This window comes from Chanodichthys erythropterus, chromosome 14, assembly GCF_024489055.1.
Source record: "Chanodichthys erythropterus isolate Z2021 chromosome 14, ASM2448905v1, whole genome shotgun sequence".
NCBI classification, from domain to species: Eukaryota; Metazoa; Chordata; class Actinopteri; order Cypriniformes; family Xenocyprididae; genus Chanodichthys; species Chanodichthys erythropterus.
In genome coordinates this window covers 29,356,983-29,384,013 of record NC_090234.1, presented here as the reverse complement: position 1 = coordinate 29,384,013, position 27,031 = coordinate 29,356,983, and the positions used below count along the sequence as shown (strand labels likewise).

General features: G+C 37.0%; 2 protein-coding genes across 4 annotated transcripts in view; both read left to right on the top strand.

Moving 5' to 3' along the window:
• Nucleotides 1-4,894, top strand: part of epb41l5 (erythrocyte membrane protein band 4.1 like 5) — a 40,646-nt gene extending 35,752 nt beyond the window's left edge. For all 3 annotated transcript variants that reach the window (XM_067408976.1, XM_067408974.1, XM_067408975.1), the window contains exons 23-26: nt 382-459; nt 633-692; nt 1,920-2,044; nt 3,180-4,894. In XM_067408976.1, coding sequence (XP_067265077.1) covers nt 382-459; nt 633-692; nt 1,920-2,044; nt 3,180-3,246 — 330 coding nt within the window. In that variant the 3' untranslated portion in view covers nt 3,247-4,894. The remainder of the gene's footprint in view (nt 1-381; nt 460-632; nt 693-1,919; nt 2,045-3,179) is intronic.
• A 938-nt stretch (nt 4,895-5,832) lies between these two features.
• Nucleotides 5,833-27,031, top strand: part of ramp1 (receptor activity modifying protein 1) — a 46,181-nt gene continuing 24,982 nt past the window's right edge. Inside the window, exon 1 of the mRNA XM_067409915.1 lies at nt 5,833-6,376. Coding sequence (XP_067266016.1) covers nt 6,331-6,376 — 46 coding nt within the window. The 5' untranslated portion in view covers nt 5,833-6,330. The remainder of the gene's footprint in view (nt 6,377-27,031) is intronic.

The following is a 27,031-nucleotide window of genomic DNA, read 5'->3' as shown; positions in this document are numbered from 1 at the left end:
ACACAAAACTATTGTGACTGCAACTTAATGAATCCATTGCAGAAATAAATAAATAAATAAACGTATTAATAATTTAAGACTTATTACGGGAGGGACCTGCGCCATATCTAGGGACCAGAATAACACTCGGGGAGGGTGTTTTGGCCACTAAGAAACCACCTAGCAATGCTATATTTACTATTTACTCCTTTGTTTACCCATCTATATTGAATATTACTATCAATCTCTGTCTTTCTGCATCTGTTAAAGTTTTGTTTTCTAATGATTACAAAAGCTGTAAAACTTATTGATTGTCTTTTTCCTGCAGGAAATGCAAATCTAGACATTGACTGTGCTTTTGGTTGGCATTCCCTTTAGAGTATGTGGCTTTTTGCAATACAGGTCAAAGTTCAGGATCCTGAGCCGCTGACTGCCCCTCTGACTGATAACCTGATAGACTTCACAGACCCCATCCCTGTAGTAAGTTCAGCACTGCAACTCTAAGACTGAACCAATAAGCTTATACTGCTTATAGTAAGCCAGCGTTTACCATTTGACTATGTAATTGACTGTATAGCACAATAATGCCTGTTACAGATTTTTCCACATTGCTAAAGTGTTACTATTTTATGGAAACATTTGAATTGACACAGGTTCCAGCCCCCAAACCAACAATCACTCCTCGATGGATCATTCCAGCTTCAGCACCTACAGTGAGTTTACTGCTAAAATACTCTAAAATCAAGAGCTTTTTTTTCCATCTGAAAGCTTTTATCTAATGCTGGGTACACACTAAATGATTTTTGAAAACTTGTAAGATTTTCAAAATGTGAGAGACCACAAAGAAGAGGACAAAAAAAATATAGATTTAACAGTTTTGCTTCTATAGTGAGTGGTGTGCCATGCTGTGACAAACATCCTCCATCTCTGCTGTTCAAATCCATTTAACTTTGTTCTGTACCATGATTGCGTTTATGCTTCTGTCTTCTGTCAGTTCGCTTTCTGATTGGATATTGTTTAGTTTCACGTCATAATCTCCAGAGCGTGCGCGCGTTTGTCCTCTGGTTCCCCCACACCTCAGGATTTCTGATTGTAAATATTCAACATGTTGAATATTTACGATTCGCGATCGAGGCGCCTTCAATGTCCTTCCGAGCAGATTCAGTCACTCTTAACACACCTCACACCAGAGGAAAATCTGATAAGATAATCTGTAGAACCATCAAGATAATAAGGACATTACCTAGGATTGTCGGGAGGGGAGAAATAGGCCCAAAATCTGCCCGATTACCTTGTAGTGTGTACCCAGCATAAATCAGGGGTTCCCAAACCTGTCCTGAAGGACCTCCAGCACCTCACATTTTGTATGTCATACTTATCTGACACACCTACTTCAGGTCTTGCACTCTCTACTAATGAGCTAATGAATAGAATCAGTTGTGTCTGATGAGCGAGACATCCAAAATGTGCTGTGCTGAGGGTACTCCAGGACAGGTTTGAGAACCACTGATCTAAAGGTTTAGTGTCATTTTGAATAATCCTGACTAGAAGATATTACATGAATGAAATTGAAATCTCAGATAGATGAATAGAATGAATTCTCAGAATATGATACATTTGGTAAGCCTTAACAGTACATGCAGAAATCAGAGTTTTAGCGGTCTCTGTCACTCCAGGCACTGATCCATGCAATATTGTAGAAGAGCAGCAACTTTATCAAAGCACTTGTCTCTTCCTATTTCTCTGCAGTTCTGTATATGCACTCTGTAGACTTATAAATTTAGCAAAAGCTTTCATATTGCATCTGATGATGTTGATCCAGATGACTCCCTTTCAAGCCACATGTTCAGTGGAGTGTGCATTTTCATTATCCTCACTTCTCACATTTCTAGTAGTTAATTTAGTGACTGACTGTCCCCTGCTTCCTCTTTCTCCTCTAGCTGTCTGGCACCTTTACTAACGGCCTCCTTGACTGTACAGCAAAGATGTCATCTCAACATCCTGAGGGAGCTGCTATTTCCCCACTCCCCCATCTCTCTCTCACTCATAATGTGATTGCCACCAGGTTTGTTTCATCCTTGCGCCATAACCTTTTTCTGCTCTGTTGAGGGCAGTTGTCCTATTACTTTTCTAAGCAATCAGATTCGCCATTTTCAACTTGGTGGATGATAAATACAAGAGGAGTCATGCTGTAACTACACCATTATGTGGGTGTGTTTTTTTTCACCGACAGCCAGTCAAAAGTAGTTGTGTATTCCATTAAATACACAACCGTTCAAAAGTTTGGGGTCTGTACATTTTTAATCTTTAAAAAAAAAAGTCAAAGAAATCTATCCTTCTCACCAAGGCTGCATTTATGAAATATTACAACTTAACATTTGAACATATTTTAAAATGTAATTTATTCTTGTGATGAATTTTTAGCAGCCATTACTCTAGTCTTCAGTGTCACATGATCCTTCCTTTTGAAATCATTCTAATTTACTGATTTGGTGCTCATTTCTGATTATCATAAATGTTGAAAAGAGTTGTGCTGCCTAAATATTGTGGAAACTATTTTCAGGATTTTTGGATGAATACTTCAAATGAACAGCATTTATTTGGAATAGAAATTTTCTGTAAAATTATAAAAGTCTTTACTGTAATCAATTTAATGCATCCTTTGTGAATAAAAGTGTTCATTTCTTTCAAAAAACAGACCCCATACTTAGTGTGCTTTTGCATGCAGCATATAAACTGCAAAAAAAAAAAAATGTTTTATTGCAACAGAAATTGCTTTAACTTAATCTAATTGAATTCTTTAGTGTTTGGAGTATGTACTCAAAGGGATAGTTCACCCAACAATTTAAATTCTCTCATCATTTGCTCACCCTGAAGTTGAGTAAATGATGCAAACCTGTATGAATTTCTTTCTCCTGCTGAACACAAAAGAAGATATTTTGAAGAATGTTGGTGGACCCCATTGACTTCCATAGTAGGAAAAAAAATACTATGGAAGTCAATGGGGTCCATTAACTGTTTAGTTACTGACATTCTTCAAAATATCTGCTTTTGAGTTCTGCAGAAGAAAGCAATTCATACTGGTTTGGAACTACTTCAAGGTGAGTAAATTATGACAGAATTTTCATTTTTGGGTGATCTCTATCCCTTTAACTCGGCTTCTGATTGTAACCACCAATTGCTGAATTGATCTTTGACAGTATTGTGGCTCACCCAACCAAGGACGACAGCCACAAGCCCAAAGGTCTGCTGACCACTGAACTCTGAGAGCGATGCCTTGAGCACATGCCCGACACCTGTCACTGGACCATCAAAAGGTTTCCCTTGATTAAGGGAGTCAAACATTCCAGTCAAACACATTCCAGTGCCCTTACAGTGCAGGCACAGACAGTTGGACTCTGGGCATCTTCAAGAACGCTGGCTTTGGACAGATGGCATCCACAAACCCAGATCTCAATGCTGATGACTAAGAATAAAACAATTCAACTCTACTGCACAAAGGGTTAGCAGCAGGGTCCAGTGTTTGGGGACCACCATTCCTTTGATAACTTTTATACCTCTTTTGAGTGAGACTATACAGCCCTTTGTTGTAGCAGCAGCAGCACATGTTAGACCCAGTCCTGTTGTGACTGGATGTTCGATGTAGAAAGTTTGATCCACCTGCTCTCCGATTGGATGACTGCGAAAGAGCTTGTGAACACATTTGGATCACAATGCGTTACTCGTTATTTTTATAACTGGAGTAGTTCTTCCTACAGAAATTATTTTTTTTATCTTTGCCTTTCTTTTGCTCTGCTTTCTATGTTCTTATGAGAAGTAGCTGCATTCATTTTTATGCTTTTAATTACTGTACTCTAAACTGCAAGGTTGTTAGAGCACTATTGTGTAGCATTGGGCAACATGCAGTCATGAAGTCACTGAGCCAAGATTTGCTGTTTGAACCTTTCATCAATGCTGTTTTTATCTAAACATTGTAGTTATGACCTGCCTTATTTTAATAGTTCATATAAGATTTTAAATGTACATGAACATATTACAGCAGAACGTATTACAATGTAGTTTGTCATCTACTGTATTTAGTTGACGTATTTCACTGTGTAGTTTTAAGTGTGCTTCACTGTGGTTATAAATGCTGCATTAGATGTTATGTGAGACGCAGGAGCAGCTCAGCCTATGGCTCATACAGTATCAAAACTGCGGAAGACTTGGACAATGTAAACAAACTAAAATATTTTTATTGTGATTGTAATATGTGATAATGGGAGGAAAAATTACCACTCGCTGTCTGTGCCACCAGTTGCCACGAATGAGAGGCCTTTCTTCCTCAACTTTAAGTTCCACAAGCATTTGCTGCTATTTTTCAGCACACTGAAAAGTACATTATTGGTATAATCACTGGAACTGAAATCACTGGGATGAAAATGTTTGGAGGTCAAATATCAACTTTTTATAAAATCAATTTTTGTGAAAGTCAGACTTCTCAGAGGTTGTTTATATGGTCTACATCTTCTGATTTGCTTTGTACTCCCTGCTTTAGTGGAAGTGCTCAATCACAAGTCAGTTGTAGCTGGATTCCATTGATATGCTAATTACCTCTGTTCTCCAAGTCTCACACTGTAGGCTTATTTACATATATTAATGATCTGTAGATGTCACAGAAATGATCTGTTTATATGAATACACTGACTGTAAGCCTTGTCAAATTTTGTATGTTGTGAGACTTTCCATAAGTAAAACTATTTTAACGGTTATTGACCAGTGCTTTCATGTGCATGCAGTGTGTACAGTAGCTCATATTCAAACCATGATTTTCTAGAATAATTATATTTTAATTTAATCATTTCATCTCATACATGTTGCTGATATTTATCCAGTACTTATGGGTAAAATTGTAAGGCTTTTTTAGGCATAATAAAGGAAGATTAATATTTGTATGAAATTCACTGAACTTAACCCCTTGTACACTTGATGGACAGACTGTACAGTTGGGCTGAAGTCTCCAGCGGACCAGCAGGTGGAGCCAGAGCTCTTCACCTACATGAGTGAGGCTCTGATTTGAGTCCTCTAGCTTCAATACAACTGAAACAGACCAAGGTACTTTTTTTCGCCTCATATTTAAGGAAATTTGTTTAAAAACGGCATCAGAAACAAATGCAGATTAGCTTACTACTTAAAACTTATGCATCGTGCGATTTCTAACCAAATAATATTTACAGCACATTTATTTAACTCGTTCATTAGGTCAAATTTAAAACTACAGATTCGTAAGGTGCGCAGTAGCTCAAAAAGACCAAACTGAAATATAGGGAAATCTTAATACATTATTATTATTAATAAATAATTTTAACATTTAGTAGTCTACCAAATAAATGTCACTTGATTAATTACAGCAGCCAGGTTAAGTTGTTAACATGAAATCAAAGCAGTCTGTGCTTATTTATTGTTGACAACCATAAAAAATATATCAAGAACTTATTTATAACAATGTAAAATAGTTACAGGAGGAAATCAATTTAACTGCCCGGTTTTATTTTTGTAAAATACTACACAAAGCCCAACTAAAAATAACCTATTATTTCTCTTTAGCAGAACTGATGCTGGTGCTTAATTTTTCAGTCTAGTTTGGCAAATCCCCCTATTCACATTATGATGGCGCAAAATCACACTTTTACTGGGACTGCTCTTCTAAATTGGCATCTGGACATGAACATTTGCGTCAATATATCTTTAGTTTCCCTTTTTTTTTTTTTTTTTTTTTTTTTTTTTGAAAATATCAATTATATATTGCATTTGCAAAAATCGTATACAGTAACATTGTAATTGAGCATAATTCCATTTTGCCATAGAATTGACGCAAATGTTTTACCTTAATTTTTCCACAGTGTGAACAGTTATAATAGTTTCCTCATTTCCCTAATTAATTATTTTCATGTTTATTATTAGCCTGCATAAGTTGATGATCCTTGAGGGAGGTGGCTTCGCATTTACAGTTGCCACAGCACAGCTCGCATCTTTTACTTGTGTGCCTGACGCGCGCTCGAGCGCACATTCCGCCTGTCCACGAGCGACTTTAGCGAGAACTACTGAGCGCGCACGCTTCAAGTCACCCCGAGACCCATTTCAGTTGTTCGTTTGAGCTTTATTCGGCACTAAAGCAGTACTTTTATAAAACAGGGCATGATGACCAGGAGGAACGGAGGAATTCTCCCTTCAGCGTCTTGATTGGAGATTCAGCTTTGAATGAAACAGTCTGCAAAATTACCTGCCAAACGCGCAGATGTGTCGAGCTCTGAGGGAATAGTGCAGTTTAATCAACAAACTTCTGTTTGCTTTGACTGACATTGACACGTCATGGCATCAGTGTCGTGGAGACACGCGCTTTTCTTCTTGGTGGTTGGTAAGTTAAACTGGTTTGTCCTGTTTATGTCTGCATTTCAACCTATTATGTGTGTTTCTGATTGTAAAACACACACACACACACAAAAAGAAAGCTAAAGCAAATTAGAACTATCCAGTTGTTTACCTGTCTGTTTATCTGTTTGTTTGTTTGGTTTGTTAGTGGTTTAGGGAAGATATGACTAGCTGCCACTATGGCTATATCTCAGTAACTGTAAGGTTTTGAGTCATAAGTCCAGTTTTTGCAGTGGTTTTGTATGTTGGTTGGTTTCAATCAAATACAAACCATATTAAGATAATGAATGTTAAGGTTAACAAGTGAACACACTAGCATACAGTATATTCAGACAAATCAAAATAATTGCTGATTTTGTGTTGTCAGGGTATTGTATTAAAAACATTTAGTTGTAGCTAGTAGTATATTACACTGTAACACACACACACACACACAGACACACACAGACACACACACACACAGTTATTAACTGCAGTATTTGCTGGCCAAAACAGGTTTATTTTATTTTTTATGTTGTAACCTTTTACATTTTAAAACATGGAATATTTTTTTACATAGAACACATGCTTTTAGCCTTTTCCACAATACACACAGGTTGGGAATTTTGATGAAGGTGAAAAATCCATAAGTGACAAGCCCACCCACGTATGTGTCAATTATCTAATTTTCTAATTAATAATGCATGGCAACCTCCTTCTGTTGGAAAGAATTCATTTCACACTTACCTTAACAAGCTCACTGAGCTGTACTAGGCATGACTAACAAGCTGCTGTTTGCTTGCCTTGATTTCCTGTCACCATTCAATTGGGATTGTTATATTTATTCTGCAAAGATTCATGGCATATGTTTAAGAAGGATGTCTCTAAAGAATTTTAACGCAAATATGAGCGGTTCATTGTTGTGAACTGACCTGACTGTCAGTAAAGTAATGCATGGATGTGACTCTTTCTTGTTTGTGACAGTGACAAACATGTATCTGGCTCTTTGACAGCAGAGGGAAACAGTATGCTGATGGATTCACACAAGAGAATGGCATTAAGCTCATGTAACTACAGAAAAAATATGCAATCAGTCTGTAGAAATATGTAACTCTTGAATAAACACTTCTGCTCCAGTTAAGCCTGCTGTAGCGAGAGCCCTATAAAATATGTAGATTTAGCAGGAGAATCTTCTGACTTTGAAACAGCGTGAGGAAGTGAACTCAGGAGGAGTGTATGTTAAAAAGGGCTCTGATGTTAACTGTTCTCTGAAACCTGCTACATACTCTACAAAAGTAAGTGAAAAAAAAAAAAAAACTCAATTTAATGTTGCGTTCAGAATAGGTCACAATGCAGTATTCTAACTACAATGCATGTGTTGCATTTTCGGCATAGCTGCAAAGGCCCCTATACTTTCTTTTCCTTTTTCCCTTTCTTCCTTTATAGATGGTTCCCACCCTACTTTCTTTATAGACGGCTATGTCCATCTTGTCACACAGATGCACTAGGGGAGCCTGAGAAGTCCCAGGATATTGATGGCATCATAACAGTTCACTACTGGCAAGGAGAAAAAGGTGGCTTTATGCTGTTGCGAGCCGAGAGATAAATGTCGAGCTCACTTTTTAAAAATCGAACAAAGCTTTCACTGTATTCCAGGCCAGAATGCTTTATCTTTAGAGATCCGCTGAGATCCATTGCCCTCATATATCTGACAACTGAAAGTCTATCACAGATAAAAACACCACATGCAGTTAAGAACACTTCAGGATGAAGGGGAGCTCAAGGATGTGTCCTATACAGTTCTCTAAATGCAGATTAACATGGTGCATTTTTCTGATTGAGGTGAATAACCTGATGGCAGTGGGCGGGGAGATCTGGACAGCCGTAACAAGTGAAGATGAATATATGGCTGCTCTATTTCTTTGCGCTTGTCAGGACCGCTTTGTATTTCATTCTCAATGTACTGCCTTAAGCAGTTCTTTCCTTGTAATAATTCCGTTCAATAGGTATCGAATCTCGACATTTGGTACATTGTGTGCAAATAATTTAACGGTAATTGTTAAGGAAATCATCTTACCAATGAAGCATTTGGAATTACATCCCGAGGGCTGCTGGAGTAAACTAAGCATGCTTGATTGTGTAGAATGGCTGCTGGAGCTGAACAACAAATTCAAAAACGGTAGCTGTGGTTGCCAGAACTTTACCGTAAAAAATACGGTAGCAATGTAAAAAAAAAAATGTTAAATTTATCGTAAAAAACATGTCATAAACAGATATAATATTAATGTTCTTAATCAAATTATTGAAGTGTTAATATCTGTTATGTACTTTTGCTATACACTGACAACCACTAATCATAGTGTTGATGAATCACATGATGAATCAAAGCTCATCACAAGCAGCTTTTACAAAAGCTGATAAGGACAATACTAATATATAGACGGTGCACACAGTGTCATTCACACAAACACTTAATACCATCATGGTAACACACATAACATTTAAAAAAATGAAATAAACATTGTTAACAACATTAGATGTAACATAAAACCCTAATGTACATAAACTGATTCAATAAAAACTAAGAAAAAACCAAGTTATTTCAACAAAAATGCATTTAAATGTGAAGTGTCACGCAGAGAATTGTGGGATTATCAATTTACGGCTTTTCACTGTTAATTATACAATGACGTTATTTTTCACTCCCCCAAAAAACTGTAAATTTTGCGGTATTTTACCGTAAAATTACATTAAATGTACCGTTCTATCACTGTTATTCACTAGTACAGAAACTTTCTGTAAACCAATTAATGGTTTTGCACGGTAGCATTTTTAGTCTTTTATCGTTAAAATCACGGTCATTTTTTTAAAAAAGTGCAGACTTGTGAAAATCTGAAGACATCTCAATAACATTAGGCTTTTGTAACTTAAAGGTGCCCTCGAATGAAAAATTGAATTTATCTTGGCATAGTCAAATAACAAGAGTTCAGTACATGGAAATGACATACAGTGAGTCTCAAACTCCATTGTTTCCTCCTCCTTATATAAATCTCATTTGTTTAAAAGACCTCCGAAGAACAGGCGAATCTCAACATAACACTGACTGTTACGTAACAGTCGGGGTGTACGTCCCCAATATTTGCATATGCCAGCCCATGTTCCCAACATTATGAAAGGCATTAGACAAGGGCAGCCAGTAACGTCTGGATCTGCACAGCTGAATCATCAGACTAGGTAAGCAAGCAAGAACAATAGCGAAAAATGGCAGATGGAGCAATAATAACTGACATAATTCATGATGTCATGATATTTTTAGTGATATTTGTAAATTGTCTTTCTAAATGTTTCGTTAGCATGTTGCTAATGTACTGTTAAATGTGGTTAAAGTTACCATTGTTTATTACTGTATTCACGGAGACAAGAGCCGTCGCTATTTTCATTATTAAACACTTGCAGTCTGTATAATTCATAAACACAACTTCATTCTTTATAAATCTCTCCAACAGTGTAGCATTAGCCGTTAGCCACGGAGTACAGCCTCAAATTCATTCAAAATCAATGTAAACAATATAACAGTATACAATACTCACATAATCCGACGCATGCATGACGAGCATGACGAAAGATCCATTTGAGGGTTATATTAGCTGTGTAAACTTTGTTTATGCACCGTACAAGGCAAGCGCGAGCTCCGCGGGCGTGGAGCACGAAAATTAAAGGGCCAGTAGCCATGAATCGGCTCATTTTTAATGATGCCCCAAAATAGGCAGTTAAAAAAATGTATTAAAAAAAATCTATGGGGTATTTTGAGCTGAAACTTCAGACACATTCAGGGGACACCTTAGACTTATATTACATCTTTTTTAAAAAAAGTTCTAGGGCACCTTTAAGTGCAAAAGCAGTTGAAATTCATCTGGATGAATTTTTTTATACTCTGTGTTGTCATTGTCTCAATTTTAGATAGCCATGTGATATTTACCCGTCAAGCTGAAAGAAAGTTACTTTTTATGCTGTTCATAAACTCAGATGCCCCTTTTGAGTTGTGTTTGGCACGTGACTGCTTCACCTGCATCAATAATCGTATTTTTCGGAAAAAAAGAGTGCTGCATGACCTATTTGGCCAGCAGAATACATATGGGAAATATCAATACAAAAACACAGTTAACTATAATGATAATGATAAAGATATATCATATAGTTTTAAAAATAATTCTACATTTAAAAGAATAGCAGAGTCCACACCACAACTAAACTATAATGATAATGGCACAGAGGAACAATGCCATTGGAATCACTTTCAGAATTATATTTTGTTTACCATCTGATAACAGATAAAAATATCAACAGCTAATCATAATATATCCTGCTTTAAAGAGCTTGAGCATTCAAAGCGACAGACAACAAAACTGCGTCATGCACTTATAATAAACAGAATGATATTTTGTGCTGATGTGGAGGCTTTATAGTTATCATTCTTGGTGTGAACGGGCCTTTAATCGCTTACAGTTAAATAGTAAAACTTATGTAGTTTTCAGTTATGAAATATGTATTTAAATATCAACCTTATCTCAAATGTTTATTTTTTTATAAATATTTATGCAATTTCAAAATAAAGGACAAATAAAAATGGAATAAAAAGAATGACATACAGAGCTAGAAAACGTATATAGCAACATAATTTAGTCATTTCATTGCAGACTTTGGTATCTTGAGAAATCTGAGCATAGACACAGATATCTTCTGAAACTTTATACTACACACATTTGAGTTTTTTTTTTTTTTTTTTTTTGTCTTGAAAAGCAGTAGGCTTCAGTAAAAGTCTCAATTTAATCTCTGTCTAGGAGACACAATGGAGACATTTCTTTTCATCAGAATGGCAATGGCATGAGTCTTAGCTCTTGGCCGCTGATCATATAAATAAAAAACAGGCTATTTGTGCGCCAGCCTTACCCCTTGAGGCACATTTAGGATTTGTCTTGCTACAAAATGAAAGCGTTGCTCTGTTTAATGCATTAAGAAATAGGTGTTGAACTGAAAAATACAGTTAATATTTGATGCCTAACTTGTCATGTGATGTCAGCAGGGAATTGGCGTGCTGGAATGTGCAGCTCTCTGCATCGCTGCTGGATAGGTTGGAACTCCTGCATTAGCTGATTATTCATTATGCAGATTGAGTCACCCAATAAACTGCGTTGCATCACTGTGGTGTAAATTAGATTTAAAGGGAAACAAGAGGTGGGTTGATTCATCTGCTCACTGGCAGGCTTGAGATTAAAGGCTCAGCAGGCCCCTCTTATCAAGCAGGGGACAGACAACATGACATTGACTCTGAATGTGGCATAATGTGCTGTGAAGAATCATTCTGGAGTCTTTGGTTTGATTGTCTAAAGAGACGCTTAAAGCAGCACTGGACCCCATATGGTGTTTTTAAGACCTCTCTGACAGCAGGAGCTCAGGAAACAAGATCTTTCTCAGCCCCCGAGTGAGCAGTGTCATCTTAACCACAACTACTTGCCCCCAAGTTGTAAACCAACACTTGAGCCAACAAAATCATTCGTTTTATTTCCCTTTAGATTCAACATGGAAAGCTCAGTGGTTAAGGTATTTTAACAGCTTGAATGCCCACTGAAGTGCCTTGGAACGCATTATTCAATGTGTTGAAATAATTTCCACTGAAACAGGAAGACAGGGCAGGACATATCGAACAGCTCCTCCCCTTTTTTTTAAATAGCCAATAGCATTTTGTTTATATCACAGCTCGGCCAGAGCAGTTGAGCTCTGTAAAACCTCACTTTCCTTCTAATCTCTAATCTTTTCTCCTCTTAATTTCCTTCATATTGCTTTAAAATATAGCATTCTGTGCAGAATTCAAATGGGTTTGTTACATTTTGTGGTCTGCGCCAACTCGAGGATATGATCCGATCTATGCTATTGTGTCTCTGGCCCGAAGCAGACTGTGCGCGCTGCGGTTCGCGTGACACTAACGTGAAACCAGACTTCATTCGCCTCAATGGAAAGCATATTTACACTGTCTTAAATGTTCCCTATCCGCTATGAAGTGCACTAAGTACGTGCCATTCACCATGTAGGAAATAGTAAATGTGTGAACAAGTGACCAATTTCAGCCACAGCTTCAGCATATATTTATAATGTAGGGGGCGGGACACTTTAGATTCTAGAGAGCATTTGATTGGACAGAAGATTTGAGGAGAAGCTGAAGTCCGCAGTGATGTCATGAAAAGCCGTGATCCATTTTAGAGGAAGTGCTTATATCTCCTAAATGCGAATTTTGTCATTGTTTTTGAACACACCAGCTTATTCATAACCTTAAGGCCATGTGTCCACCAGAGAATTTTTTCCAGCTGCTAGCGTACTTTTTCAATTGTTTTCAAGAGCGTATACGAGGCGCTGAGTGTCTTTTTCATGCTCAAGCGCTGAGAGCTGGGCATTTTTTACTGGTCGCCTCGAGTTGAAGAATGTTCAACTTTGAATAAAACTCTGCGCTCATCACTGTCACTTTTTAGCCATCCGTCCAATCAGAGTGGAGGAGGGGCGGGACAAATACAACACCGACCAACTGTCACAACATTCTTGCTGTACGACGACATTAACAAGCAGAGTATGGAACAAAATGAATGAGAAATTAATATTGCTGGTCTCCGAAAATGCATAGCAAGTAATTTCACATTGTGTCAACATTTTTATTCTGAAACAAATTACCTGCAAAATCAGTCATAAGTAACAGTGCCGAAAATACATAGCAAGTAATTTCACATTGTGTCAACATTTTTAGCCTGAAACAAATTACTTGCAAAATCAGTTATAAATAATAGTGCCGCAGGCCCGCAGATATTCCGTATCATAGCAACAAAGCGTCCCAACTGAAAAAAAAAAACCCACTGCGCTCACAGATAGGCATTTTAAGCAGAGCGCCTAGCGTTTTCAGCTGGCTAAAAACGCTTTACGGCCTAAGGCTAACATATTCATACTAAAAGCTAAAAAACTTTGATTTCAGGGTTAGGGTTTAAAAGATTTTAAAACATCCCCTATTATTAATTCTCCCTATAAAGCAGTCATATCTTTAAAAAGAATATAACAGAATTTAGCTTTTCATGATCGTTTTCATAATACAATGAACTCATGTTTTGTTTTTTGTTTTTCATGCAGTCAAAATCTGCTAAGGGGAAAATGAAACAAATCATGTATGAATTTGTCGTCTCTTATTGGAAAAATAAAACAACATTTTATTTTATTTTATTTTGATCAAACTACATTTTAAAAACATTACCTGTCAATTTTATCATATATATAACATAAGCATATGAGAGTAAAATTGGACGACTACATGGACTCATCACAAGATCACTCATTTATCAGTTCATCTATTTCCAAAATTATGAAAAAATATCTGTCAAGAATAGAGAATTATTGTAAAAATTTAAATCAGGAATGTCAGAATCAGAATGTGTAGTTTGTGCATAAAAATATCCATCAAAACCAACATGTTGAACGATGTTCACTAACCCGCCAAAGTTTTTCAATTGGATTGGTGTTTATTCTCTTTAGAATGCAGCTGTTGTGCTCTCTTTAGTATTTCCTGATCATTTCAATTTGAACAATTTCAGTGAGTGCAGAACAAATTTATACTCACATGCGGTATGACATATGTTATCATATGTTATCATCTCTGACAGCATGTTGAATCTGCTCAGGTCGCCATTTTCTCCCTCTTCTCGGAAAGCGATAATGCATTCAAAACATCCGGTGGTGTGGGTTTTCAGGAAATGTGTGTACTCAATGGACCTCTTCATTTGACAGACATTGATGTTGTGATATTCAAATGATGTGGAGATGAAAACAGATGGATCAAAAGGTAAAAAGGTTTTTTATTTCTTAGCCAGCAAGTATTCATTGAAGTGATTGATGCCCATGTGTGTGTTATGTTGTTTTTAGTTCTAATATCCCAACCAAAAGACAGCCTAGGTTTTTGACATGATAACATGCATTAGGGGTGAACTATGATTGATTTTTGGGTAATTATAAAACATGCTGCAGACTTTGAAAATGCTTTTTGTGTAGTTCATTAAAAAATTAACCTACATGTTACTCAGAGACTGACATGTTTGGCTTGCCAAAAAGTTTACATTCAACTGTCGCAAATTCATTGAATTTTGATAATCAAGTTTGTTTTTAACAGGAAAGGAGTGTTTTTGATGCACAAAATTGCTTTTATTTTCTTTTATAACAAATGCAGGTCCTGTTGTAAATAACAGTGAAAAAAAAATCACTTTTTAAAGCTGTTGTTCCATTATTACCCCTTAGCAGATTTTGATTCCTATATAGTAAAACTGAACTCTGATGGATGTGATATAAAAAGATTAGTGTTTGGCATAGATTTTTTTTTATTTTTATTTAGATTAATCTCACTGTAATTTTGGAAGTGATCTAGATTAAAATGGCTCATTTGAATTCTGCCGAAGACATTCAGAATATGTGTGCTACCCAAATAACGACTAAAAGTAATCCGCCATTTTGTCCGACAAAGCTGTCAGGAGTTAGAAGATTAACCTCGGTGGAGTTAAACTTGAAAAATTGTGTATATTGACATCTTTCCGCGTTTAAAACGACATTGATTCTCATGTTCATTCATGTTTATTTGATGCTGTGGACTTGTAGTAAGAGATGATCGGTTTACGAGCCTCTTGAGCTGAGGCGCTACAGCAATCTGTCACAACCATGGTCACGACACATTAAAGAGAAACAAAATTGTTTTTTTTATTGTTTGAATTTCTTAAAAAAACTACACAGTTTTAAAGCTGGCACTTTGTTTAATATCATAAGTAACCTGCTCTATCTTGTCTGTCGACGTGTTGTCAGTGTCTTTGCTCTGTGATGCATTTGTGTATGGAGTGACAGCGCTACGGCTTATCGGACAAAGCAACAGTAGGCTAACTAAGGGGGGCGGGTATTTGCGAAGGGTCAATTCGGATAGGTATACATCCGCGCCAAAATATCAAGGTGAAAGTCATCATAGCTTGCGTAGTATAGACCCAGCTCCAAACCCATCTTTGAGAATAGATTACCAGCGATATTTTTTTTATCGCCCGATAAGAGTCTCACCTTAATGCAGCACGTTAACGGCCCACCACTAAAAAAAAGACTCATATATATATATATATATATATGAGAGAGAGAAACCTTTCAAACCATAGAACGGGAAATCAGCCATTTCCAGGCCCAGGGAAATGTGCTGCTTATGGGTGATCTGAATGCCAGAACTGGAGAAGAATTTGATTTCTTAGAATCACATGGTTCAAGATTTATCACTGGCAGTAATAACCTATTCCCTTGTTACCCCACCAGACAAAATTGTGATCACACAGTGAACGCTCACGGACGGCAGCTGCTGCAGCTCTGCCGAGGACTGGCTCTGTACATCGTCAACGGAAGACTGCGAGGGGACTCGCTCGGCCGATACACCTACAGCTCAGCTCTCGGTAACAGCACTGTAGATTACGCAATCACAGATCTCGACCTTTCTTCTTTGAGAGCATTCACAGTCAAACCCTTAAAACCTTTCTCAGACCACAGCCAAATCACCCTTTATATAAAGCAATCTGAAACATCACCCAAACCAATTAAAACACCATATCAAATGAACAAAATAACATCATTTAAATGGACAGAAAACAGCGCCACTAATTACATCAATGCTGTTGAATCTTCAGAAATTCAATCCCTTTTACATTCATTCCAAATACAAGTATACCCTAAAAATCAATTCGGCATCAATCAGGAAGTACAAGATCTAAACAACATATTCTACAAAACAGCACGAAAAAGTAATTTGACAATTGTTAAATCAAAGAAAAAATATTTAGAAACTGACAAATGGTTTGATTTGGACTGTAAGGCTCTGAGAAAAAACCTCAGAAATTTATCAAATCAAAAACACAGACAACCAGATAATCCAGATGTCCGCCTTCATTACTGTGATGCACTAAAACAATATAAAGCCACACTCCGTCGGAAAAAAGCACAGTTTTTGCAAAACCAGTTTGAAGAAATCGAAAAGTCTATAAATTCACACAAATTTTGGGATAAATGGAGATTACTATACAAACCAAATCAAGAAGTTCTGGCAATCCAAGATGGGGAGAAGTGGAAAAACCACTTCCAAGAATTGTATAGCCCAACTGAAATTCTAAATTCTAATCAAAATGAAATAATAAACAAACTAGACAATTTGGAAAGATCAATTAAAGCAAATCAAAACCCCTTAGATTTCCCCATAACAATAAAAGAATTGGAAGACAAATTACGGGTCCTTGAGTCCAAGAAAGCCTGTGGTGTTGACAGCGTCCTGAATGAGATGCTGAAACACACAGACCAAAGCTTCAAACTGGCCATGCTAAAACTGTTCAATGATGTTCTGAGTGTCGGGTTTTTCCCTGAGATCTGGAACAAGGGCCTCATCAGCCCTATCCACAAGAATGGTGACAAATCAGACCCCAACAACTACCGAGGCATCTGTGTGAACAGTAACCTGGGGAAGGTTTTCTGCAGCATCTTGAACACAAGACTCCTAGACTTCCTTATGAAGCACAATGCCTTGAGTAAATGTCAAATTGGCTTTCTTCCAAAATGTCGCACATCCGATCACATTTTTACATTACAAACACTAATTGATAAATATGTTCATCAAAACAAAAGACAAATTTTTGCTTGTTTCGTTGATTTCAAAAAAGCATTTGATTCAATCTGGCATGAAGGATTATACCTAAAACTTATTGACAGTGGAATAGGGGGAAAATTCTATGATTTGATCAAATCAATGTACACAGCCAGCCAATGTGCGGTTAAAATTGGAAACACGAGAACCGAATTTTTCCCCCAGGGGCGTGGAGTGAGACAGGGCTGCAGTTTAAGCCCCACCCTCTTTAACATTTATATCAATCAATTGGCCAATATTATAGAAAACGCTCCCATTCAAGGTCTCACTCTACACGACACAGATATAAAGTGTCTTCTCTATGTAGATGACCTGGTGCTCCTGTCGCCCACTAAAGAAGGGCTTCAGGACAGCCTGAATCTGCTGGAGGATTACTGTCAGTCCTGGGCCCTGACAGTCAACCTCCAAAAAACTAGAATCATGATGTTCCAGAAACGCTCCAGATCTCAGGGACCAACACACACATTCACACTATCACACAGAACCATTGAAAGCACAAAAACATACACTTACCTTGGCCTGAAAATAACTCCAACAGGTAACTTTACTTTGGCTGTGAATGAACTCAAAGAGAAAGCTCAAAGGGCTTTCTATGCCATTAAAAGATCAATTAAAATTGACATCCCAATCCAAATTTGGCTCAAACTTTTCAAATCTATAATTGAACCTATTGTTTTATATGGCAGTGAAGTGTGGGGTCCTTCTATAAAATTTGATTTCTTAAATTGGGAAAAACATCCGATTGAAATTCTACATTTAGAATTCTGTAAAAGAATACTGAAAGTCCAAAGAAAGACGCCAAACAATGGATGCAGGGCAGAATTAGGCCAATACCCTCTCCTTCTAAATATCCAAAAAAGAGCCATCAAATTCTGGAAACACCTAAAAACAAGCGACCCCAACACATACCATTACAAAGCCCTAAAACACCAAGAGCTGAGCGTAAGTAAGAGTCCCCTGTGCCAGCTGGTGCTGAGACTGACTGACCTCACACCCGCTGAGATCTGCCAGCCTCGGGACTCACACACACTCACACACATTCGGCTTACACAAATTATAAACACAGAAAAAGACAAGTACATCACCCATTGGACAAACACCACTAAAAACCAACACAAACTGGAATGTTATTCGGCACTAAATCGAGAATACGCTATTGCGAACTACCTGAGCACAGTTAGTGATGCGAAACTCAGGAAAACACTGACGGTGTACAGACTCAGCGAGCACAGTCTGGCCATAGAGACGGGCCGGCGCAGACAGACCTGGCTCTCCCGTGAGAACAGACTCTGCTCGCACTGCATCCTGGGAGTGATGGAGACGGAGCTGCATTTCCTCACAGAATGCCCAAAATACCAAGATATCAGAGACCACTACTTCCCCAAAATTAATAAAATATTCCCCCAATTTAACTCCTATAGCCCAATCCAAAAACTATATTACATTCTTGGCGAAGAAGCCAAATGTTCCAATATAGCTGCAAGATTTGTTGCATCTTGCCATCTCCTGAGGGACAACCAGAAAGAAACAAACAGCCAGTAAACACATCCCCATTAGACCTACACACTGTATATACTGTATATAATGTTCAAATTCTAAGTTCAGTTATTACTACATGATTTCTGTATTATAATCTTTTTTATTTATTATTTTTTAGAATTATTCTATTCTGTTACTAAAATTATTTTTATTTATTTTATTATTTTCTCTACATAGGCTTTACTCAGATGTTCTGTTATTCTAAATATTTTTTCTATGTTGGTTAAATGCTTTGGCAATACAAAATGTATCTTTTTGTCATGCCAATAAAGCTATCTGAATTGAATAGAGAGAGAGAGAGAGAGAGAGAGAGAGAGAGAGAGAGAGAGAGAGAGAGAGAGAGAGAGAGAGAGAGAGAGAGAGAGAGAGATAGAGAGAGAGAGAGAGAGAGAGAGAGAGAGAGAGAGAGAGAGAGAGAGAGAGAGAGAGAGAGAGAGATTGTAATACCTCCCCTTTTTAAAAGATATTACTCTGAGGGGGTTCAACAGAAATTCAATCGGTACTGAAATTTAAAACCACTTCACCAAACAAATATACATTTTACTCTTCTTTATTCACACCAGTGCATATAATTGCCACAAAAATAAACCATAAGAAAAAAACTCTGTCTCTGCAGTCAATGAATGAAACTTATCGTCAATGATCAACTGTAGATGAGCTGGAATGATGAGCGATGAGATGAGTGTAAATCCACGATGTATTTTGAGAGCGACGCAATGATAAATCCAATGAGTGAGGAGTGAAGACAGAAGACAGTCAGCGGCTTTTGGCGACTCTCTGGGAAACGCTGAGTTGATTAGGCCACGCGCCGTAGCCTCGCTACCGCGTGGTCTTTTCCTTTTCAACTGCTCATGCTACCTTGGAGACGTGCACGAGTATTATTGCGACAGCAATGCAATTAAATATGAGGTAGGAGAAACAAAAAGAGTCCTTTCTACAAAAGAAAGCAGAATAGTTCCCATCAGTCAAATGCGTTTACACTTATAACAAGTCATAGTTGGAAAATACTCACACTGAGCGTAAACTCTCAACGAGTTCTCAAAACAGGACATTAATACGAGTAGAATTAGGTAGTCAGTTCAACCACCCATGCGGTTTCCCTCTACCAAACAACTTGACTTGCTCGGAGGTAACTAGGGCTTATATATGGTAGCTATAGTGCGCTAGCGCCCTCAGGCAGCTCCAAGTGACATTACCTTTGACCCCGATATAACCCTTAATTCAATAAAAAGAAAAAATACACACAAAAAAAACTTGGTAACGTTTAGACTGTTACAATATATATATGGGCAATTCCACGCAAAGGTCATCTTTACCATGAAAAAAAAAAAAAAAATTAACCAAAAGAACAAAACCCTTTTTAAATTGTTCATTTAGGTCTGTAATATACTGTATCAATGTGCTCTAACAGAAATTTTAAGAAAATTGCCTTGCTTATCCACAATATATGTGGTAAGCAACAATGCTTAAATTAAATTTTCAACCAACCATATTTCATGCTTTCAAAAAAGTGATCAAAGACCCCATTTTTTTAAACTTTATTTTAGCAGTAAGCATTGTGTAGAAAGATGGATACATGCCTGAGAAATAAATACACTCATTTAGTCATAACAGCACTGCCTGATGAATTTAAAAGAGCTAGAATAAAGAGGTCAGGACGCTTCAGTGCTCTGTCACGTCCGTAACGTTTTAAAGATTAAGTTTATGTCATATAACAATTATAAATGCAAATAACTTGAAACTTTATATGCAAAGCTAAATTATGTTTATGCTTATTTCACTACGTTGCTCTGAACAACCATAATAAGCGTTACGGACGTGACCGTTACGGACGCTTCATATTAAATCCTATGAGTTTGCTTCTTTATATTGCTATCATCTGTTTCAGGCTTACCATATCAGAACATATCCAATAATCGCAATACTCTTTGTGCTTTGTTAGTTTTAATATGAAAAAGGTTTAACTTTCAAATTCAGTCGATTTTATAACAATTTAAACAATAGATTTCGCTCTTTAATAGCCTACGGCGCGTGACAGATTAGCTACTGCAGCGCCTGTAAGCGGCGGATCAGGTGCACATGAACCGATCTTCTCTTCCTCTTGCCAGAGAACGAAATATGAACATCAAAAGGTAGGCCTATATGATACAGTACAACTTATAGAAGAGCATTGTGTCTCATAGGACACTTCCCTCGGGAATTGGGATGTTGCGTTACCGGTTGGTTAAAAATGAATAGCCTAGCCTATATTGATCACAATCCGCGCGATCAAGCTGACAAAATGAAAATAATAAGATTGCAATAATTTTGACTTGAAATAAAGTTTGATCATTTTGACTCAAGACTCCGCTTTAAACTCTGAAAACTAGACGAAAAATATACACAAAACATAAAACTGACATGATTGCGATTGGCAATAGTGTCAATCGGTTCACCTGACTGTGGGGAAAACATGCGATTTTAAACTGCTTTATGATAAACATAAATATTTGTCAATGTATTTTAGCAAGCAGTCCTGTAAGAAGGAAAATCATGGTCTCTAAATTGATTCTTGAACAACGCACATGCTTGTCAACATGATAAATAGGTCTAATCCATAACCTTTTGCACTACAGAGTATAACGTTACATTTGTATAAAGTTTAGTAAAAAGTTGATAAATTGTTGAGTCTTACCATACTGGTATCCCAGATTTCAGTATTTGGTGGTTTAAATGCTTGCTTGAGGTCTCTGTGAAAGTTTTAAAGCAGTTTTAAACCAGTCTTTTGTGCCGCTTTCAGACCGGTCACGTCCGTAACGGAAAACTGTCACATACGTAACGTTGTTTTTTCCTCATTAATGCGAACATGAAAAATGAAATAAAATTATTTATTCATTTATATTTCAAGTTTTGACTCCAAATGTCACGTCCATAACGCTGGAATTGCCCATATATATATATATATATATATATATATATATATATATATATATATACATATATATATATATATATATATATATATATATATATATATATATATATATATATATATATAAACACACAAACCTTTATTTTTTTTTATTTATTTATTTATTTTGCAGCTTAACTATGATGCTTAATATAAAGTGCATTTCAATTGCTATACAACAAATTACAGTGCAAGGTGTCGATTAACTCTTACAGCAGTGAGTCATGGTGACCCACAGCAAATGACCCTCTTTAATGGGAACCAGCCATTGGTGTAATAGCCATGAGTGATCCATCACCTGCACAGACAGATACGCTGACATTCATGGCCCTGGTAATTGCTTCATCACAAAGAACCTGTGCCATGGCCCATGTAGATTATTTTGGAATGCCATGATGGATGTTGTGCATGTGTGTTTCTGTGATAAGAAGAGTAAATGGTGGCATTTGCTTTATCAATAGTCATAAACCTTGATGCAGAACCTGATTTCACCAAGTGCAACATGTTCCTGGATCAACATCTTTGTTGATCCTTCAACAACATTCCAATCAACCAGTCAGATTTGAGGGATAGGTTTACAGTTTATGTCAAGTTTAGGCTTACAACCTGAGTTAGGTGCTTCTATATCCGTGTTATTCAACAGTATCATTTCCCTCTGATTTTAGGGATAACTTATGGGTAGGGTTCGGTTTATAGGTAGGGATATGGTCAGGATTAAATTGTCAGACAAGAATGTTGTTCCAGGGTCAAGTAACAAACATGTTGACCTAGGAAAGTGTCTCATTCAGAAAAATCAGGACGTACAACCATGTTACGCAATAAGAGGATGAAAAAAGGAAGAGGCGATTTGTACTGGCACATTGCTTGCTTCCAAAAATGGCAGACAGCACCTTGATCAGGCGGCCATGCAGTGTAGTTCACTCGCAACACTTCAAAAATGTTTTGTACGGGTTTCTTCTTGACTGTTCAAAATAAAGTTTCATAGTTTACATTCAAATGTTGTGATAACTAAATTCATTTGTAACCTTTAAAACAACTTTTGTGTTATTTTTAATTTAATTAGACTAAATAGTATCAAATTTTAATATCAACTAGTCCAATCATTTTGTTTTCTGATTCAGTCTAAATAATTTTATTAATATCAAATGTATAAATTTTATTTGTTATAAGTTGTGACTGTTATATACAAACAAACACGTGTAAAATTATATTTTGCTTTACTAAATTCTAATTTTTTGTTTAAAATAAAATTAAAATAAAAATAAAATTGAACTTTTGCAATGGATTTTACTGTTGCTGAAATGTAGCTTTGAGTTTACAGCTGACTGGTCCGTGCTAGTAAACAGTCTGAGGTGACCTGGGGCCTCATTTATAAAACATGCGTACGCACAGATTTTAAAATGGAGTGTGTGTATCACCAATGTTTTGGATGTGGCACAGTGCTTAGCACCACGTCAGGCTTTTCGTAGACGTACACAATTTTCCTTACGGCAGAGAGTCGGAGTACTGCAGGTATTTGGAAATCTAAGCATTTTTTGCTGCTCTCCATTCTCAAGTAAAGGATTTGGATGTTGACTGGTGCTCTTTTATGTTAATGACATTAATTATGCAGCGTTTACAAGGTGGAGATCTGCAACCATTCAGCTGCACATCATTTCATTTCAATTTGTGATTTTTACACATTTCACATCTGGAAGAGAGGCTGACGCACATTTTTTGCACGTTCGTTCACGTATGTTTGCGCGTGTTCGTTCTCTGACTCACACGTACGCACATTGAGAAATTATCCTAAAATCAAATGTTGGATGGTTTCTATGTGTCAATTTATAAATGAGGCCCTAGCAGCTTTGAGGCTTTCAGTGGGTCCCAGAAACTGTGTCACATGTACAAATGACACCTCTCTCACACCAGCACTCTAGACTTGAGTCTGACATGCCCAAACCATTGAGACAACTGCCTGCCCAAATCACTGTGATGGCCACTACTGAAATGCAAAATGCACAGATGACATTCAAATTTATTTTGTGCTTGTTTGGAAAAGAATAATGTCAAGAGATGTATTCCAAAACATGACTTTTTTTTTGTATATAATTAGTCATTTTTACTGGACACTATTTTGTAGCAGAAGATCAGTCTTGATAATTTGACATATGGTCCCTTCAAAAGTATATTTTCTCAGATGATACCAACCAATCCAGCTGTTGTCTTATACCCAGCATATATGAGTCTGGCTCTTGAGTTACATCCCCTCAGGATCTGTCAATCTCACTGTCTTTCTGCATCCATTTACTAATGTGAGACACTCGTTGTGGCAGGCATTAATTTTACCAATTGTGAGGCTGTTACACCTTAAGAGAACATGACAGCTTGACAGTGGCATAAAAAGCTTTGCTGAAAGAAAAAAAATCAGTAACTGGGCAATTTCAGTATAATGCATCTGTCAGCAATATTTGTCCACCACAGTCTCAAGTGCTTCCTGAAGCTGTGAAGGGCATCAGTTTAACACAACAATACATTTAAAGGAGACCCACCTTTTCACAAGATAGAATATAAGTCTCTGGTGTCTCCAGAATGTGTCTGTGAAGTTTCAGCTCAAAATACCCCACAGATAATTTACTATAGCTTGTTAAAATTGCCCCTATTTGGGTGTGAGCAACAACACGCTGTTTTTGTGTGTGTCCCTTTAAATGCAAATGAGCTGCTGCTCCCAGCCGCTTTCCAGAAGAGGGCAGAGCTTTAACAGCTCATGCTTCGGTTGCATACAAACAAAAAAGCTGGAGAATCTCACGTAGCCAAAACGACGATTGTCAGTAATAGTGTTCAGCCTATCATTGTTCAAACCAGAGTCAGACACTGATGGAGAGACTCAGAAAGAAGTCACAACTTTTACGATGCATCTGAACATTTCTGAATGGTTAGTGGTTAAATTTATGTAGTTGCTGTGGAGTTGATTCAACTCATCGACTAGCATGTGCCGTCATGTTAATCTTTTGTGCAAATCCAGTGTTGAATTGACCCTCGTTTGTGAAGCAGTTTGGCATAAAATGACGGCATGGTAACAACAGTCTACTAGCATAATCAACCACCCCTTTAAATGAACACTCCAGGTTCAATACAACTTAAACTGTTTTGATAGCATTTATGGCATACAAAATTTTTCATCCATCATTATTTTATCCCATATAGAGAATTTTGTGGCCTTTTGAATTGTGAGTTTCAAAGTGTGTCATTGTTTCACATAATTACCAGTAATATATTCAAACATCTCGTGAGTCATTGTTTGGAAGAGGATACACACTTAATAGGGCATCAGCTATACAAACACACAAGTGGATGCAGAGTGGTGCTGATATATTTCATGTTTAGTTAAGCATAACAGATATGCTGACACGTAGGAAGGGGAAGGACATAGTTCTGAAACTGCAGCTGAGCTAGAAATAATAGTTCATGTCTCTTGTTAGGGGCTTTTGAGCAGCATTAATTCAATGGACTAAAAGGGCACTGCAGAGTTTCCAGAGATGCAGTCCCTTTTGTGTTCAGATTCTAGGCTTATCTTTTCTATACAATGAAAGCAGATAGTGACCAGGGGTTGTCAACTTACCAAAAGGAAAACGAAAAAAGAAAACATGATGAAAGCACTACAAAATATCTGGCACCAAGACGTTGGCAGCAGATCCTGTAGGTTATAAGGTGGAGCCTCTGTGGATTGAACTTGTTGGTCCAGCACATCCCACAGATGCTCAATTGAATTGAGATCTGGGGAATTTGAAGGGCAACACCTTGAATTCTTTGTGTCCCTAAAACCATTCCTGAACAAAGTGTGCAGTGTGGCAAAGTGCATTATCCTGCTGAAAGAGGCCACTTCCACCAGGGAAAACCATTGTCATGAAGGGTCTGCAACAATGTTTAGGTAGGTAGCACGTGTGAAGTTTCCCAACAGAGCATCGCACTCCCTCCACCAGCTTGTCATCATCCCACAGTACATCCTGGTACCATCACCTCCCCAGGTAAATGGCATACATGGTCGACCATGTGATGTAAAAGAAAACAGGACTTATCGGACCAGACGTCCTTCTTCCACTGCTCCAAGGTCCAGTTCCGACTCTCGCAATGCACTATTCCTTCCATAATAACCATTTTTAGAATTTTGTGTGACTGGTGCCACAGTAGACCCTCTGTTTGCTCGGGCCAGACGGGATAGCGTTCGTTGCCCTTGTGCATCAATGAGCCTTGGGTGCCCAACACAATCTCGCCAGTGTGTGGTTTGTCACTCTGACCGCTGTTGGTAAATTCTGTAAATTCTACCACTGCTGACCGGGAGCAACCCACAAGCCTTGTCATAACAATTGCTCTCATCAAAGTCACTCAGATCTTTATTCCTGCCCATTTCTCCTGTATCCAACATGTTGATTACAAGAATTGATTGTTTGCTTATCATCCAATCTTACCAAGCTTTAATATGTGGCGTTGTTAGTAAATGATCAATGATATTTGCTTCACCTGCGACTGGTCATATTATTTTGTCTTTAAAAACCATAAAGCATCTTTAAGTAAATTTCCGTCTGTTCTTCATTCAATGCTTGGAATATAATGCACATGCTGTTATTGTTAACTAAGTTTTTTATTTTAAATAAAACTTTAACTTAAAACATAAACAAAATTCGAACTGTTGACATGGCAACTAACTATAAATAATTTTAAGCTGAATACAATAAATAAAACACAAATTAATTATATCTTAAGTATTAATACATTAATAAAAATGATGAAAGCACAATAAAAAAGCTAATTCAAAATATTAATAATTACTATAATAATATATAAATAATACTAAAATAACACCTAATAGTTTGTACATATGAACTTGTCATTTTGTGTTGCATAGAATAAATAATGTTAAATGTGTTTCAAACAGCATGACTGAGAGTAAATGACAGAATTTTCATTTTTGGTGAACTATTCCTTTAACAGCCAGCCTCGCATCATACAGCTGCATAAATACTCTTCACTGAAAAGATTATGATAAATATTCCAGTCAAAACAGTCAAAGTTACAGAGATGATCAAGGAGGAAACTCGAAATGCTTTCGTTTAGTTCTCATTCCTTTCAAAATTCATCTTAGACCAAATGTTTTGTGCATTATGCAAGAGTTTGAGATTAAAAGAATCTCAGAGTTGGAAGAGTGAAAAATAAGGTCATGTAGCAGCATAATGTACTTTCTGTAATATATTAGCCAGCAAGATTTATTTATTTATTTATTTTACTGTTTTATTTTCATATTTAAAGTTTAGTATAATCTTGACCCTGCAACAATACACAGCATTTTAAGGCATCACAGATGCACCCCTGACACAAAAAAACATTATGCTTCCTTCAAAGATGTCATGCTTTGGCAAATTGTACAGTAACATCACACGTATGCTTTAAAAATAAGGCAATCT